This window comes from Pieris brassicae, chromosome 6 (genome assembly GCF_905147105.1).
Source record: "Pieris brassicae chromosome 6, ilPieBrab1.1, whole genome shotgun sequence".
NCBI classification, from domain to species: Eukaryota; Metazoa; Arthropoda; class Insecta; order Lepidoptera; family Pieridae; genus Pieris; species Pieris brassicae.
In genome coordinates, this window is record NC_059670.1 from 8047929 (window position 1) to 8065789 (window position 17861).

At 33.3% G+C, this 17861-nt stretch overlaps 2 protein-coding genes across 2 annotated transcripts in view; one reads left to right on the forward strand and one right to left on the reverse strand.

Annotated features, from left to right (window-relative positions):
• LOC123711475 overlaps nucleotides 1-5994 on the reverse strand; it is a 105546-nt gene extending 99552 nt beyond the window's left edge. Inside the window, exons 1-2 of the mRNA XM_045664084.1 lie at nucleotides 5916-5994; nucleotides 4862-4900 (exon numbers count right to left, since the gene is read on the reverse strand). The gene's annotated coding sequence lies outside the window, so the exon portion shown is untranslated. The remainder of the gene's footprint in view (nucleotides 1-4861; nucleotides 4901-5915) is intronic.
• LOC123711477 (kynurenine/alpha-aminoadipate aminotransferase, mitochondrial) lies at nucleotides 1372-9838 on the forward strand. The gene is made up of 7 exons (XM_045664085.1): nucleotides 1372-1690; nucleotides 4651-4819; nucleotides 5944-6130; nucleotides 6631-6891; nucleotides 7953-8132; nucleotides 8968-9165; nucleotides 9308-9838. The coding sequence occupies exons 1-7, from the start codon at nucleotides 1453-1455 to the stop codon at nucleotides 9521-9523; spliced, it is 1449 nt and encodes a 482-aa protein (XP_045520041.1). The 5' UTR covers nucleotides 1372-1452; the 3' UTR covers nucleotides 9524-9838.
• Nucleotides 9839-17861: the final 8023 nt, after the last annotated feature.

Genomic DNA, 17861 nt, shown 5'->3' on the forward strand with positions numbered 1-17861 from the left:
AGACGATGGCAAACAACTGCAAATATTACAAATCAGATGTCGTTGTTCTTCAGCAACATTATGCACACCTCTACGGGTATTGCGAAGCGATGTACCGGGCTTGTACAATTGTTGCCTCTTAGGCTTAATACTTGTTGAGATTGCGCACATCCCAGCGTGGGAAGGCCTCTCTTATACACCCAATACATACCGGCTTTGGGATTTAAAACTATTGAACCTAATGTAACGATGGTTCGCAGAGTTTCTATATCTTCCACAAGTAACCAATTTTACATGGAGGACGCTAAGGTTGGGGAAACAAACGTTCACCCTACTAAGTGTTTTCCGTTTAACCGCACACAGATTGCGACGTTCCCTCTATTAAAGAGAGAAAGTCCCAATTCTATTTCCCATTCCTGTACAGCTGTACCTCTAGGATTAGTGACAGTATCACCGTATGTTGGAGATCAGGCATTGAAGTCTCCTAATACAATTGCTGACACGCGATCTATCAGGCAACCCTGATAGATCGCGTGTCAGCGATAAGGTCGTCCATAATAATTTATAAACAAACAACAACAACATTTAAAAAGTGTTAAAAAGTAGAAAAAATACTACAAGTTTGAAACGCAAATACTTTGAACAATTTGTAGTTCAAATAAAAACAGGAGGAAGTTTCCATTTATTTAAATTGATAGTAATGATTAATTAAAATATGGATTAACAATCGACCACTTAAAATAAGTTTAAAGTACATATAGAAATGACTGAGACATGGTATATAATTTTTAATTTTAAATATTCTACAAGCAAACAAGTTGCATATAACCGATATGCTGTTTCAATATTTTAATTGCTTACAAAACCTTTACAATTTGTGGCCGATGTTTTATGTGTTGAATGTCTTATCTATTTGCTATCATTTATTTTGTTCACATAATATGTTGACCTACACTCACAGGCGTTAAAATATTGCTAAAATAATATTTAAGTAAAATACGCTAAGTTTTTTATTATGATTAGTGTTATAATTAAAACATCTGTCGTATAAGGAATTATACAAGAATTTGCCACACTTGCAAGATATAAATTAGTACCCTTCAAATTTTAGAATTTTTAAAATATCATTGTTTGTACGTAATTAATGATGATAATTAGCCTAACAAAGACTAAAATAGTTCTGAAGCAGTGTTGTACTGGGGAGTTGCATATGAGCAACACTGTCTCTATCCAGCCGTACGTAGTAGTAGTACGTAAACATTTTTCAATACATAATCGTTACATCAAAGTCGGTTCAGGTCGCCCGTTCTTATTTTCATGCAGGAGAGTGTATTGTAAATTTGCAAAATTTTTTTCGTGTCATAATTAATTAGTCATTATCAGCGATGTTCCGACAAGCAACATTATTCAAACAACAATAACAGCGTACACTCGTGTTGTAAATAAAAACATAGTTTTTTGTATTAAAAAAAAATGCTATCTAGTATGAAAATAAATGGAGAGTTATTAAAAAAAGTATTGGATTCACGGCCTATATATTCCTTGTTAAGGAACTATTCGCAAAATGTGGAGGATATTTTGCGTCTTGATGGGAATGGAGAGGAGAAGTATAACTTCAAGGAAAAGTACAGAGTCCTGGACGAGAAGGACTACGCCAGATTCTTCAGTAAGAGGTCTTTGAAACGGGAGCCAGCACTAACCAGATCATTGAGTAAGTACAAATCAATAAAGTGAGTTCATTTAATATATATATTTTGAATTTGGAACTCGTATATTATTTAAAAAACTCTTGATTTTGCATTGTTTCACATATTTTTTCGTGTTCATTGTCAAATTATAATATGGAATAGGATATTAAACAAAATAGGATTGCAGTAATCGTCTTGCACAGAGAGAGTATGGAGCCGTCGGACATATTCTAGACACTTCAAAAGCTTGGTATCAGCCATATGTTTGTGTATTAACAGATACAACAACACTTCGGCTGTCGAAGACCAGAAAAGATCGGATCCAATGAGAGTGGATCGATTAAAACGCTATCTGTCGCTTTACGCAGGTGAAAAACACAGAAATATCCTCTTTACCGATGAACAAATTTTCATGATTGAAGAATAATTCAATAAGCAAAATGGTAAACTGTAAGCTCACAGTTCTACAGAAGCTGCTCAAGTGGTCGGAAAGGTTCAAAGTGGTCATCATCCTGCGTCTGGGTTTGGTGGGGCGTGTCTTGTCAATGAGTCACATAAGTAATGCAATCACAGCGATTCGGTTTTATTTATCACCACAGTACATTTTAATATCGCAAAATTTTGTACAAGGTATTGGCACCAAAATGAGAAAATCCATTGAACAATGATATAAAAGTAGACTGATAAACAATTTATGGCCAGACTACAAGCCGTTATATATATTTAATATATAAACAATTCTCAAGCGGCTTAAACGATTTTTGGCATTAGCATTATTATATTTATCAGCATTTTGGTGTAAATGGGTGGCTACTCATACTCAACCTCAAAATAACTTTATTCATGTAGGTAATTATACTTATGAACGTCAACAGAAAAGACCCATCTACAACCAACCTCATTATCTCTCAGTTCAACTCTCACAGATACAAATAATTCATAGCAAAACCAGTTTCCCGGTTCAGCTAGTAGTAATAAATCTGCTAGGATAAATATAATATTGTATACGATGGGATCTCAAGAAGTTTTTCAAGATGAAATCGAGCTGAAGTTAGGGTCACAATCTTTTGGCAAACGCAAAAGCATTGATTCTCAATAATAAACTTAGTTCGTTTTTACATCTCCATGATGAGCCATATCGCCCGTTTTAAATTGGACAGATACTGCCTTGTGATGAGGCAGATGAGGCAGAGGCAGATCTGTCGATCTCTTGAAATTTTGAAACACAACTTTGAAAACCCTTTTGTATGTAAAACCGACAATTGATAGTTACAATCCTCCATCCTTTTCTACTGACGTCATTTATTCTTATTACTCTTTATCAGTTATTAAAAACTATTCTTAATAATTATCAACGTCATCCATCATGTTTATAACGCGGTTATACAAAAACATGACTAAATTATCAATTATTAATATATATAAACTGTGTATGTAAATGAATTCATTAAAGTAAACACTTTTTGTAAGAAATTTAGCTTATTAAACTGATTGCGGATTGCGCATTTGCCACGAAACTTATCGCAAGTGACCTATTCTATGTGACCTTGCCAATGAGATAAATTTTAGAGGTACGCTTGTTACATCATGATGAAGTGGTGTTCTTATCAGCGTCCAGTTTGTATATAAATTAAAGGATAAGAAATTTAATACATGCTTTGACATATCCTACGATATCTTTTATAATGTTATAAGAATAGTATTAGTAGTAGTCTTTTGTTAACATAGCTTTTACACATTGAAAGAAAACACTTTTTTAACCGGATTGAAGCTATTATTATAAACTTGTAATTATTTTACACAATTTTTTTTCTCTGACGGGTTTTGAAAGAGGATGTTCTTTAAATAAGCTACATACAAAAAGGGAAACTTGAAAATAGGAAGTTGCTGTCACCAGCATCACTGACTTTAATCTTTTGTTTGCTTAAGTCATGCGCAATTGGCAGGCGGACTCAAACAACTACAGAAGAATTCAAAGTAAGATTTTGAATATGTAGTACCAAAAAAGTCAAAATTAATTAATATCAGATTACAAAGCTCAGGGAATTTGGCTTTAAGTTAAAATTATCAAACAGGTCTCCACATGTAGGTATGTATTCGAAAAAGCCGAGCTTACAATTTGACGTGTCAAATTTCTTGCATTTAATATTGTTCGACAATCACATGAACTCCCCCTAAGTTGATTCGCCGTATTATCCGTTATGAACTTCTGATTACGTCTATTCTTTTGTTTACTTTGAGCAAGGTGAACAGTTTTTTTATGATAGATATCTTCATCGATAATTGTTAGACATGATATTGACTGATTGCAATATATACTATGGCCGTATGTACGACTCTTAATTGCGCAAGTGTGCAAAACAAAGCATAAATTCAGGGTTGAGAAGATGCACGCTTTACCACTAAGCCTATATATATCTTGCTATACATTCACAATACATAACGCAATAAACTATCCTTTGGCCTATAAAGATAATTTCTATTTCTGCTATTAATTACACATTCCATACTATCGAGTTCAAGGTCAATAAACAAGATTGCGATACATCACCCTCTGTATTTCCAATTTTTTAAAGTTAATAATATTAAACTATGCATAGTAGTGTAACATAGATTTGACGAATTTTCAATCTTTTTTTATGTATATTTTTGTCAATAAAACAGTAACAAAAATTTGAAATTAGATTGCATTTGTCCACTACCTACAATAGCAACAATGTGCCGAAGATGTCAGAATCTGGGTTCACGGCCGTAATATCCTTTTCTCGATAAAATAAAAGCCTAAATTTTCATATACCAAGTAGGAAATGTACACAGTGTTGGCCCAAAAGGTCCCTTAAGTAGAAAATGAATAAATTAACCCACTTGGTGTTACATGGATCTCACAACTTTTTACTTAGTCGCATTGCAACTTAATATTAATCGTATACGCGTAGCTTGCTATTATAAAAATTAAGACTATATATACTTTATATATTTTCAGCATCAATGGTGTACAAAATAGGCAAACAGATGATATCTTTAGCTGAAGGAATGCCAAACGAAGGAATCTTTCCTTTCGACCGAATGCAAATGACCATGAAGAACGGTAACAAATTGGTGCTTGAAGAAAATGAGCTGGCAATGGCGCTGCAATACTTGCCATCGCAGGGGTAAGTTATATATATTGTTTAAATTTGTTTATATCCACTCACCAAAACCACTTGCACTCCAAACACCAAATGATAAATAACCTGCAACAAGAGAAACCGAGAAATTAATCTAAAAGAATCCATGCGTTCATGGTCTTTTTCATCGTGACTCTTGTAATTGTACTTATTTTATTAAAATTGTAAATATATTACTATTATTGTATTTAAGAACCTAATATTAAATGTTACTCCAGATTCTTAAGAATGGCTTTTATTTTATATTAGATGTTCATTTTGGAATTGTATAACATAGTAATTTTATTTTTGTTAATTTGGTAATCCACTTTTTGCAGTTTACTCATAGTATTTCTTTTACTTAGGTTGGCTGGGAGAGATAGCTTGTTTACTATGAGGTCGTCCGTTCCCTCTATATTAATTTTCCTTAATTAATTACCTTTTATTTATTTTTAAAATTTTCATATCTGTAATAAGAGATATGTATAAGTTATATGAGTGATAAGACGTAAAATGTCACGTCAATGATGATAAATTTTAAGACAGACTTTATAATTTTAGCCGTTAAAAGCCTTCCTTCATTACCAAATCCCATAAGACGTAAATTCACAAATATATATACGTACTAGATAAAAGCAAGTAGATAATATAAAGAATCGTAAATTTTGTATAATCACTTTGGTTTAAATTATACTACTCGTATTACTTTGAAATGGTCGTAAATATAAAAGAACTAACTCACAGCAACAACTCTATTAAACATACTAGCTGACATACAATAAAATTTTAAACATAATCATATTCCAAAGGCAATCCAACCTTATTAATCAAAGTCATAGGTAACACAATATACACTTATGAACGTCAAAAAAGAAATACATATTAAATGCTTCTAATTTTACATTTACCGCCCATTTATAAAATCAATGGCGTAGAACGGAAGAGAAGAACTGGCAATAAACTCTACGGTACTCTTTTTAATCGCCAAGTTTTTTTGTTTTACCCTATGTTTGTAAGGAGCTGCAAGCATTACACCGTGTTCCGTGTTATTTCTTAAGTAACTAATAGTTAATTAATAATGAAGATGACATATAATACTTACAATTTTATAACAAAATATTTATTTACAGTCTTCCAAGCCTTCTAAAACTTCTACGCGAGTTGCAAGAAGATCTTCACCGACCTCCCTCATTAGACCGTGACGTCTTAATCACTAATGGAGCCCAGCATGGCATCTACCAGTGCATAGACATGTTAGTAGACCCTGGAGATCCAGTCATCACCACGGAATACACTTTTACGGGATACAATAGTGCAGTAAGTAACAATATGGTTTTAGCAAAAAAGCGGTGTTGATCACAAATCAGTATATAATTAACCTTCAAAGCCTAACACACGTCGTCGATCTTTGGTTATTGGACATTATGATTTCCCTACGATGTTTTCCTCTGCTGTGTGAATGGAATTTGTTTGCGCACATAGACAAATGCAGATAGTGCACTATAGGCGAACTTTACAATCACGAGCATGTTACAATAACGAGTAATGCGCGTTTAATTGTAGTGTAGTACAACAACCGATTATAAGATATCCATAAGTTATCCGGGGAGGTACGCCGAATCCAACGACAACGAAGAAGGAAGTATTGCAATGCAGTTGCACGTTCATTTTGCTTATGTCGCAATCGAGCGCTAATATACAAACTTCATTGTTTAAGCAGTCTGAGCAGTGTCCTTCATACTATATATTGTAGAAACAATTAATCGGATCGGAATTTAAACTTTTGATTATGCTTTAATTATTTTAAACTGTTCTAGCTTCGTCCCTACGACCCTGAAGTCCTTCGGATCCCTGAAGATGAAGACGGATTAATTCCCGAAACCTTAGAAGCAGTTTTAGAGGAGAGGCTTTCACGGGGATTAATAATGCCCCGTGTTTTGTATCTGATTCCAACAGGAAATAATCCTACTGGGACCATTATCCCCGCTGCTAGAAGACGGAAAATATATGAGCTGGCCTGCCGATACGACTTTCTCATTATAGAAGACGATCCTTATGCCTTTTTGAATTACTCTAATGTAAGTATCCTTGCAGTCCTGAAGAGTTAGACCAAGCCTATGTAATATGATGATGCCTAGATGTCCTTTCAGAATCAGACATCTGCTTTATATAATGGGATGGTTCTGAACATGACACGTAGGTAATGAAGTGAAATTTTTAATCAGTAATATATTGTTATTCGATAGACTAAGGAAAATAATCGCAACATCAATGGTACAACACAATATTATTTCTGAGAAAAGCAAGCATAACAATGATTTCTATAAATTCCATACCATACATAAAAACAGATATAATTTGTATTATCATTCTGGTTTTACGACACATTGTTGTATTATGATTTATGTTATCGAATTATAACATCCATTGACGCTCTGAGTTTGGATAAAACGAACATTTTAAATGTTTTAATTCTGATAACGATAAACTTTAATGGGTGTACGAACTTTGTGGCCTGCCCGTTTATGACTGAATTACTTAGGAATTTTGATAAAAATTATCAAACTTATGCCGGATTTAACTTAATGCGTTATCGAAACCAATTACAAAGTAAAATAACTTAAAAGAATCGACCTATCGGAGAGCATTTTTTTGTAAATTATCGTATACCCAGATGTTTTTTATCTTGTCTAGTGGAATACCAGTTTCAGAAATAATCCAATTTCAATAGAGAAGACGGCCTAAAATTATCAAACACCTGGGATCCAATAATATCCAAATTAAAACCACAAGACAAACTATCTGCGAAAATAGAGGACACCGTGAGTCATTTTTGCAAAAACCTGTCATGTTTTAGTCGATATCAACTTTGGGGCAATAAATACAGATAACACAACTTTCTCTGCAGCTGTGATACATTTGACATTTAACACCTTTTGTCTTCAGTCACCGTGACCACGCACGCTGTAAAGCACGCAAAACGTCGGAAAAAATAGAATAGTACATTAAAATTTAGAATTATGTAAATAATTATAAGTTTTTAATAATAATACATAGCTTCAATCCGTTCAAAAAGTGTTTTTCTTAATAATCCAACCATTCTTCATTTTTAAAATTAGAAACGTAAATAACATTTCAGGTTAAACCTCCGTCATTTCTATCAATGGACCAGTGCGGGCGTGTAATCCGCCTGGACTCTGTATCGAAAGTGGTATGTGCCGGACTCCGCGGTGCATGGATGACTGCGCCCGCTCCGTTTATTGAAAGAGCAGAGCGACACTCACAGGCCGAGCTCCTGCATCCATGTACACTTTCTCAGGTGATAAATCTGTTCCATATATAATAGATTCATTCAATATTTAGATAAAAATAAGATTAAATAGAATACAAAAATATATTATAGTGATTGTGATTGTGTCGACGTTTAAATAATCCCATCTTAATTGCTTATCTCAGGTCCCAAATAAAGTTTATTTCTTACGGCTATATTAAGAAATTTTATTGTAGTTAAATTTTGTCGGGTAACGAAGAAAAAAATGCTTTTTCAAAACTGAGTTGAGATTAATTCCTCTGGCACAAAGCACACGGACGGTGCAGGTGAAGATAATCTTGAATTGACCTTGTATCGAGCCATAGTTACTGTAATCATAGATTGCGAGGGAATTAACGAGTAGATACTAATTAAGAGTTTAATAGAGTTATTATTTTTGCAAAACAGAACTAATTTATAATCAAAATCTATTGATCAGCTTAGTAATTATTGGTTAACGCTGGGTTGTATCTAGAGTTACATTTTTAGTTATGATTTCTGGTAATTGTTTTGAGTCGGAAGGCGTAATTTGATGTCCCTACATGTATATAACTTTTATGTTTAATTCTTCCTAGGATATTTATTTAACTAATACGTTAAATCTAAATTAATTGGTAATGCGAAATGGCGTTTTTGTGCCAATTTATTGCAAGCTTGTGACATTAGTAGATACACCGTAATTGTGTTTTGTCGCCATAATTGTTGAAATCGGCTCTTTGAGACAAACTGCCAGTTCTTATGTTATTGACTACATAAGAACAGTATAATTCCTGAATATAATTATTAGGATTGGTAGAAGTCCTACCAGCCTTAATACCATACGTTATATTTTTAAGTAATACAGGTCATAATACAAAGGCTGTTATCCGAGCGAAGTGACTTGGCTGCTCACTTTCATTCAGCAAGATCCTTCTATGAACAGCGTTGTGGAGCATTAGGTGACGCATTACGAGGTCTATCCCACCTTGCACAATGGTCACGACCAAAAGCTGGACTCTTCTATTGGTTAAAGCTTCAAGGCGTTAGCGATGTGTACAACATGGTGAGATTAATGATAAATGTAAATAGTTAGTAATTAAAAATACTGCAAGTATACGAAAAATACCAAAATTATTTTTTTTATTTTTATTTATGCACTTATGTCTGAGATACGTAAGAATATAATATCATTTTCATATTTTCAGACATTCCACACCGCCCTTGAACATGGTCTGATGCTGTGTCCGGGACAGGCTTTTCAATATGACCACAGCGCCCCCTCACAACATTTACGGCTTACTTTTACAAGAATTAAACTCGAAGACATTAATACCGCTGTGCGCCGCTTAGCGGATGTTATTGACATCGAACAGAAAATGGAACTAGAAAGACTTCCACAGAGATTTGCTACTGAACGATAGGTGGCGCTGATCACAGTAGTTTATATAAACTTTATTCTTGGATTATAAACAGTATAGTACGATACTTAAATCTCTTAAGTAGTATTTATAACACTGTTGCTATCGGGTACTTATTAGAATTTATTGAACAATTTTAACGATGTTTTCATAATCTCTGCTATCTGTTGATAGATGGCGAAACTATACAAACTACTATTGTAGTAATAAGTTAGTTTTAATTAATTAGTTAACGCAAGCAATCTTAATTACACGCCTATTTAAATTGTAATTTTAATAATTATAAAAAAATATGTTTTAATAAATACAATCAAAATCTATGTTTTTTAACTAAATATCTTCAGTTGAAACATATGCTAGACATATTGGGCAGACACATTTAGGCATGAAAGTCAGACATATTTTCTACCCTAATAAAGTTTCACCGATAACCGTACCCATTACTGAGGTAGTAGGCCCACAGTAATATATTAGGTACTAATATATATAAATATTTTTTTTGTAGTCTTTAGAAACACTAACCATATCTATATTAATCTGGAATGTAACAAGGCTTCATCTGAGAAAGTAATATAGTTAAACTAATATAGTTATCTCTGAATTTTTCAAAGAAATCTTAATATACAACATAAAACAGGAAATATTAGAACATACAATATATACGTATAAGCATAAGGTATAATAACAAAAGTAATGAGAATATAATCTGGCTTGTCGACGTGAAATAATCTAAACGAAACGAATCAATTAATTTATCTCTTCTACCCGATATAATTATTATAATATTTTTTTACCAAATTTCTTAAAATCACGATTGAATTAAATTCTCAAGCACTAAAAAGACAATCAATGTATGATCCAATGGTGTTAAAAAATCCACTTTAAATCCCAATTAAAACTGTCTTTCATTGACAGTTAAGTTTTACAAAATCAAAATCATTTGGTTATACAAGTCTTTAAACTCAAATAGGTGCCAGAAACTGTGCTTGTTACACTTAAATTTTTAACTTGAGTGACCTTTTTTTCTTACGAATGTGAATCTTCGGTGTAGGAGCGTTCATTGCGTAAACAGAAATAAAATGGAATTTTATAGGGATTTTAAAGCATAGCCTTAGCATACATGACATTAACTACTAGGCCAATGCTGTTCTTAAAGCATCTAGTATTAAGTTTAAGATAAGATTCTTTCACTTGCTGATTGTTTTCTAAATCAGTAAAGACTGAATTTAATTAAAATAAATTGATTTATTTAAAATCAAATTAATTTTCTTATGCCCACAAGTGTTATCTTGATAAGTATATACCTAGTATTGTTGTTATATACCTATATTGTGTATTGCTTATCAGTTTTGGTTTTGGAAAGTAGATTGTATAATGAGTTAGAATAAGAGATGAACAAACCTGTCTGTAGTCAGTCTGTACATCCTCAATAAGTGCCTAGTTAGCGCCTGCCTCCAATCCGTTACTCACCAGACACAGAGCAATTTGTATATAGACGATTAAAGTAAATTAGCTGATAAGTTATAGTTGCTGCCACAATTTGGCAATTAATAGAACAGTACAACGAATTACAATTTGGAGTTTATTCTTTGATTTTGATTTGTATTCCTTTAATTTATTTATGTGTTTTATATTTATTTATATGTATCTCTGATGTATTATGTGACGGCTTCAACATGCAACTCTCATCCCTAAGGAGTAGGCGTAGGTTCGATCCCCGGCTGTGCACTAATGGACTTTCATTCTATGTGCGCATTTAACATTCCCTCAATCGTTTGAGGGAATGTTAAAAGGGAATGAAGGAAAACATCGTTAGGAAACCGGCATGCCTTAGATCCAAAAAGTCGACGGCATGCGTCACGCACAGGAGCCTGATCACCTTATCGCCTATTAGATTGACAAATGATCATGAAACAGATACAGAAATCTGAGGCCTAGACCTAAAAATGTTGTAGCGCCACTGACTTATTTAACTCTGATGTCTCATGGATATACGGAGTACGAAACCTCAAAGTTAAGTTTCCTGAACCATTCCCGTTGTAGGGAAGGTTTGGTTTACAATTTTTTTTTACAAATGAAGTTTAAAATTTGTATGGGCAGAAATTAGGTGGAACATAGTAGGTAATTAATGGCTGATGTTTGATTGAAATAAATGGACTTAACTTTTTATAGGTTTATTTATTAATTTACATTTTTGTAAAATCTCTGTGACTGCCCTGTTCTGTGCATACTTTCTCATTATTAGCGCAAAGAGTTGTTTTATTCCATCGTCGCTCAGTTAGCTCACAATTTCCCATTTACCTCCACTCATATACATTTATCATCGCAAAATGGTCTCTACAGCCTTCAATTACGGTCTCAAATCAGTTAATGAAACGCCGCATCTAAATCAGCATACTTCAGCTTACAATTGATGAAGAAATTTAAATCTTAAGTGTGTAACATACGGTACACTTTCGTGCAAAATTTACTTTTAAGTATTCGTTGAGATAAAGGAAATAAGCGATTTAATTGGCCAACGATTATTCGTTAGATTCTGAACGATTCATCCTTTACAATTTGTTACGATTTTGTTAATTCGTTAATTAAAACCTTTGTAAACAGACGATGACGTACCTAAATGAGTATTCAAAGTTTATAATCTTGTGAAGCGTTGACTATGTTACTGTTGGTTAATTTTATAATAAGTATTTTTAATAAATTAAGCCTGAAATATCTACTTACCCATTTAACGTTATTTGCAGCATACATGACCAACAATAATTATAATATAGAAACATCTTACATTCGTCTCTCTGTCTTTCAGACCTGTCACAAGTATATCCAGTTCTGGTGCAGAACTGAGGAAACTGTTAAGTAGCGAAATCATATGCGGAATTGGAACTGCTGGCGGAGGACAGTTCGTGAGCTCCAATCAGCCAGGCATGGCTCCGGAATCTGCAATAGTTTTGAGGCACAAGACTGTATAGTCCGAACAAACCTGGAATCAGTCTGTAATACCCCTCAACACATTTATTGCAAAGTTGATTTCCGTTTGCACTCTTCGTAGTTGAAGTGTTTATTATTTCTATTAATCAAGGGGCCACATGAAGTTATCATCGTATTTATCGATTATTGTTTTTCTATGATTGGTTCAACCTCTCATTAGGTATAAATTTCAAAATTTTCTTAATTTTCTTACTCTTTTTGTTGCGTTAAATTTGTATTGCTTCTTATTACGTATCAGGCTAGGTTATAAATAAAATATATATTGTATAATATCACGTTGTTTTCAATAGGTGAAGATTTTATTTTACATATTTATTTTGTGACAATTAAGTTTTCAAGCAACAGCTTTCAAACGACGTTTTTTTAATAACTCAAGATTAAAACCCTCGATCTTGTTGAATGACAAATGTAAAGATAAGTTCTAAGCCCCCGACGCATGTTTCCAAACAAACTAATCCATACCACAATAGTGATTTGCGCAAATACTGCAAAGAAATAGTTTTTGTGTGAGCTATAACACCTTTATACAAAGATGTATAATTAAAATGCTGTGAGTTAGTGAGGCGGCAATGTTTTGTATCATTACTTAATCTTAAGATACTCTTAATAGAACATCCTACAGATGGCGTTCAATTGTTTATAATATGCTGGAGTTTAGTAAAATGTCGATGAGAAGGGATTGACCTTGTGATTGTATTGTTTCCCCATATCCGGACCCTTGAATTAGCCATATACATTAACCACTTCGGTGGAAGTAAATATATTATAAATATTATTTGCCTTATTATAAATGCATTTATAATAATATTGGGACCGGAATAGAGTAATGAATAAAATGAAATATAGAGAGCAGCGCCACCTGCCGCGGCGGCGGAAATGGAAAACTTAATATTATTAACGACTCAACTCATTGTACCCGAACGTGGTGCAAGTTATTAAACTTACGTTTTCAGATTAAGGTATTTTTTAATTTCAGATGTTATATACATAATAAAATAATACTTATATATAAAAGTGTTTCTAAGAATGCATTTTAAGTAAAAATATTTAAGTCCAGTCTATCTTTTATCGATCTTAGTTTTCGAGTTTCAGGCAACGCAATTTATTCCTCATATTCAGACTAAGTCAAGGGCTGGTTGTAATACGTGCTGAATCTCGACTCTGAATCATACCCCAAGTCGGGCAACGTCTACAGCACTCGCCCATCATAATTCACCCTTTATAAAGGCTCTTGATGAGGAACCTATTTGTATAGATAGCATTATAGATATTACTTTAGACGCTAAGTGAACATGACTTGGGTTGAAAAAGCAATTCGGAAGCATGCATTTTCTTCACAACTTCCCGCTGCACCTCATCTACTTATTACCGTTCACACTGACTGCACTGTTTCTATGTATTTAATTTCCGACAGATTTTCCCTCTGTTTTGAAATTCATCTAGTTTTGTGTACTAAATACTGAGGCTGCCATAGCTCTGAAAACGTATTAGAAGTAGCATAGTAAGTGAATCAGTGATCATTAGTCTTTTCTAAGCGATAGAAGGCAAATCACTAAACTTTAAATTAAGTGTAAACCGCCGACCCTGGACATCTGTATCGCCATGAGGTTTGCAAGTGCGTTGCCAGCCTTTAAGGCAGTGTTACGCTCTCCTCTTGAAGGACTCTAAGTTTGGAAATATCTGGAATGGTTGCTTGGAATGGTGTTTTGCAACAAGAAGTGTCTTATAAAGCGTTTTGTTGTGGAACGCCATACGTCGATATGGAACGGAAGTTTTGCATTCCGTTTTGACGTCAGATTGACTTGATAAAATTTAGCCGCAGGAATCCAATCTGTTCTACGAAACAATCCCCATGATATATACGTCATCTGGTAACCAAGTTTTCATTGGGTAGACATCGTTTAGGCTGAATTTCCAGTAAAGCAGTAAACTAACTAGTTTTTTAGGCCCCAAATGTTGATCTACAACGACATTATCAATGAATTACGCCTAAAGCCAGTGTCGCTATTAACTATTTGGTCTGAGCCTCAGAATTCTGAGTTGGTTTCGTCTATATATTTAGCAATAGCAATTTAATAAGTTTAAAATTATTATTCATACCATAAGTGCATATATAATCGCCTAAACCTCAAAAACGACCGCATACTGTTCTATTGTACACAATGTAGGATTACTGCACTAATGATGCCTAATAACCATAACACTCAATACTTAAATACTTCGCTCAATTACCATCTTTATGTCATTAATAATAAGGACGACATCGCTATATTTTTCTATTTTAGCAATTTCAATAACGTTATTTAATATGGAGCAACCAAATTGTTTACGTAAAAGTAGCTTTTATGCCGACGAGATTAGAGCCATACTCTGATGTTATAATTTGATCAATACGTTTAATGTTTTTGAATAAAGTACTTAGAGGCATTTCACGGTTTGATACGTGCAAAGAATATGTGACGAATCTATTGATATAGGGTGTTTCATAATTTAATATTTCACAAATAATCATTTTTAGGCCGTTAAACATTTTTTTTTTGATTTTTAAGACCTTGAAAAGACTTCATTTATTGGACCAAGTAAGTAGTAGTACTAGTGTGGACTTGAATTACAAAGCTCAGGCGTTTTTTCGAGTACCTCGCTTGCTTTCCGGAGCGACCTCATAGTTCGTTGGAAAGCATTGCATTTTAGGACTACGTAGGTGCGCTGAAACAGCCTCTGCACATGTCTATCTTGATAAAACTGTTTTGTAACCAAAATTCTGAGAATTTATTTTCTACTACTAACAAATTTCTATAATATTTCCCAGCCATATCCGCATTGGTGCATGGCACGTCTTGGGTATTTAGTAGTAACACATGCCGATTTCGTCAATATTTATTCACCTTAAGAGTAAATAATCCATCGGTACACTCTACTAACACGCTCTTATAATAATTTATTATCGAAATTAAATGGAAATCGAAGTTTATTGTAGTGTAGCTTAATTTAGTTACTCAGATCTAATTAACACTGAATAGTGAGTGAAGGCGCCGACCTAAACCAACACATGTTCTCAACTTTAATTAAATCCAAATTAATTAACTGTAATTCGTTGAGCTATTTCGGTTCACTCACCGCTTGGATGGTAACTATAGAATTATTTAACTACTAATTTCTTTTAAATTCGAATGGGTATATTTTGAGAACAAACTTTTAATATTTAGAGTAGGTATATTTGAGATATCCCTTGTTTTCATAAATATTAATGACAGTAAATCCTAAAAGACAGAAACTAATAACTATTTATCAAGGTCTGTATAGAAATATACACATTTGAAACATATATTTTGTATCGAGAAACGAAAAGAATCACGCTGTAGAATTCGTCTGTATGGAGTTTGGCCCCTCGGATTAACTAACACATTAACACCTATTCGTTAAGACGGATCAACGCACGCCCATTATTACTTATTTATTATATTATAGAAATATCTTGAAATAAACGTGTTTTAATGCACACACCAAATCCAAATAAATGTATTGAGAATTTGTGATATGTATTTTAAAATGGTAATATATGAATACAGTACACGCTTGCAGTAATTATCTCTTACAAAGCTTAAAGCTCTATCAGCCGCATACCCAGTTGCGGCCCTACTCGAATTCTAACAATGTTGTTAAACTGAATGATTTATTTCATTTATTTATTTATAGCCGCACCTACAAGGCCTAACATAAAAATTAGACTTTGATAACGTGATGACGGCCACAACCATAATGCTTATAATTAGCAAGTTTACAACGATGAAGATAAATATGACAAAAGAATTAAAAAAGATCTCAAAACGTTGCAAAAGAACCTAAGAGAGTGATAACTGAATGCCCGTCCTGTAATCGGATAGGTGATCCAAAAAATATCAAGATTGTTCGCGCCTATCTTTAAATATAATTACAAAACAACGCAAAACAAAATGTGATTAAAGTGTGTATAATGAAAACTCACTTTGGTAGATAACCTTTTTAAACGTACGATCCCAAATCACTTGAAGAAGTTCTGTTATGTATGAGTTTTCTAGATTTTTCTCACGTTCCCTGCAAGCGTTACATGCATTCACGTTAGGTGAGGGGGTGAGAAGAGGCAAGGAGGGTGACGGGAGGGGAGGTGCCTGAATTCGATTCCCGGCTATTGAAAAGTTTCAAGAGGCGAAAAGCTTCGACAAACGAAGCTAAGTGAATTTCGAGCCCTCTGAAGGGCCAGAGACGGATTGTTTGAAGGAATTCTATTGTTTTTTGTTGTTGCCGCGTCTGTATAGGTATTATATGTAACTATAAAAAAACTAAAAAGTACATATACAAAATTATTTTTATTGTTTGATAAAATATGAATTAAAAATAGGTTTAAATACATATTTACTATCACAATTCATAAATGTCATACTATTTTAGATTTTCTTTGCACGAACTATATACATAATGATATATACCTACTCCTGGAGACATTTATAATTTTTGATTGACTGGCGCACTCGACAGTTGTTGTACACACGACTCAAATATAAAGATTTCAAACATAATAAATAAGAAAAAAACATATTATTGTAAATCTACCATTCTTAAATCCACTCGAACACACACAAAAAAAATGTCTAGCCGTTTAGGGCGAGTTGATTACAAACACACGCAAACAATATCATATACAAATATATATTGGTATACGGCTAAACTTATAGTTGTTATATTTAATAACATACATGATTTAATTTAAAACAAAACAGTCCGTCTCTGAGTGAGCGGCTTGGTTCCAATTTTTATCAATCCCATTTCATTTCCTTTTACGAAAGTTTTCCTCCAATTTCGCGCGCTCGGCCCGCCCTCTAGTAACGTCCTCCTTTTGTCGATAAAATACAATAAATAATCTGTCCATTTCTAAATAAAAATAAACAATAGATGTCTTAGACCGTCTTGACATACGTATTTAGTTGTTTACCAACTTAATATTGTAATATTTTTATCAAGACCTAAGAACATTTTTTTCGGGAGTCCGATTAGCTAACTACCAATTTAAGTATCAGATCTTGCAGACAGTATTATTTTTGAAACATAAGATGATAAAGGTGAAAAAACTTATCAAGTTTTTAATATACCAATTATATCGTATTCAATAACTATTTATGGAATAATTCCAATTTTATCATTTTGAAGATATAAAAGTTTGTGGTAATTGCATTTAAACTCACCTTAATATCGACAAGGGCCACTCACTAGAGGCACTGGGTGTAGGTATCGTCACCGACACTTCCTACCAATGACCCAATATTCTCCCACCAATACATGATATCTGTGTGAGAATCATTGTTTATAATGATTGTAC

What these genes read in the sequence shown, in the direction of transcription:
- LOC123711477 (XM_045664085.1), top strand. Translation starts at nt 1,453, where the DNA reads ATGCTATCTAGTATGAAAATAAATGGAGAGTTATTAAAAAAAGTATTG. An exon ending in CAATACTTGCCATCGCAGGG is followed by an intron (nt 4,820 to 5,943) that starts GTAAGTTATATA and finishes ATTTATTTACAG; the next exon opens with TCTTCCAAGCCTTCTAAAAC. An exon ending in TTAGCGATGTGTACAACATG is followed by an intron (nt 9,166 to 9,307) that starts GTGAGATTAATG and finishes TCATATTTTCAG; the next exon opens with ACATTCCACACCGCCCTTGA.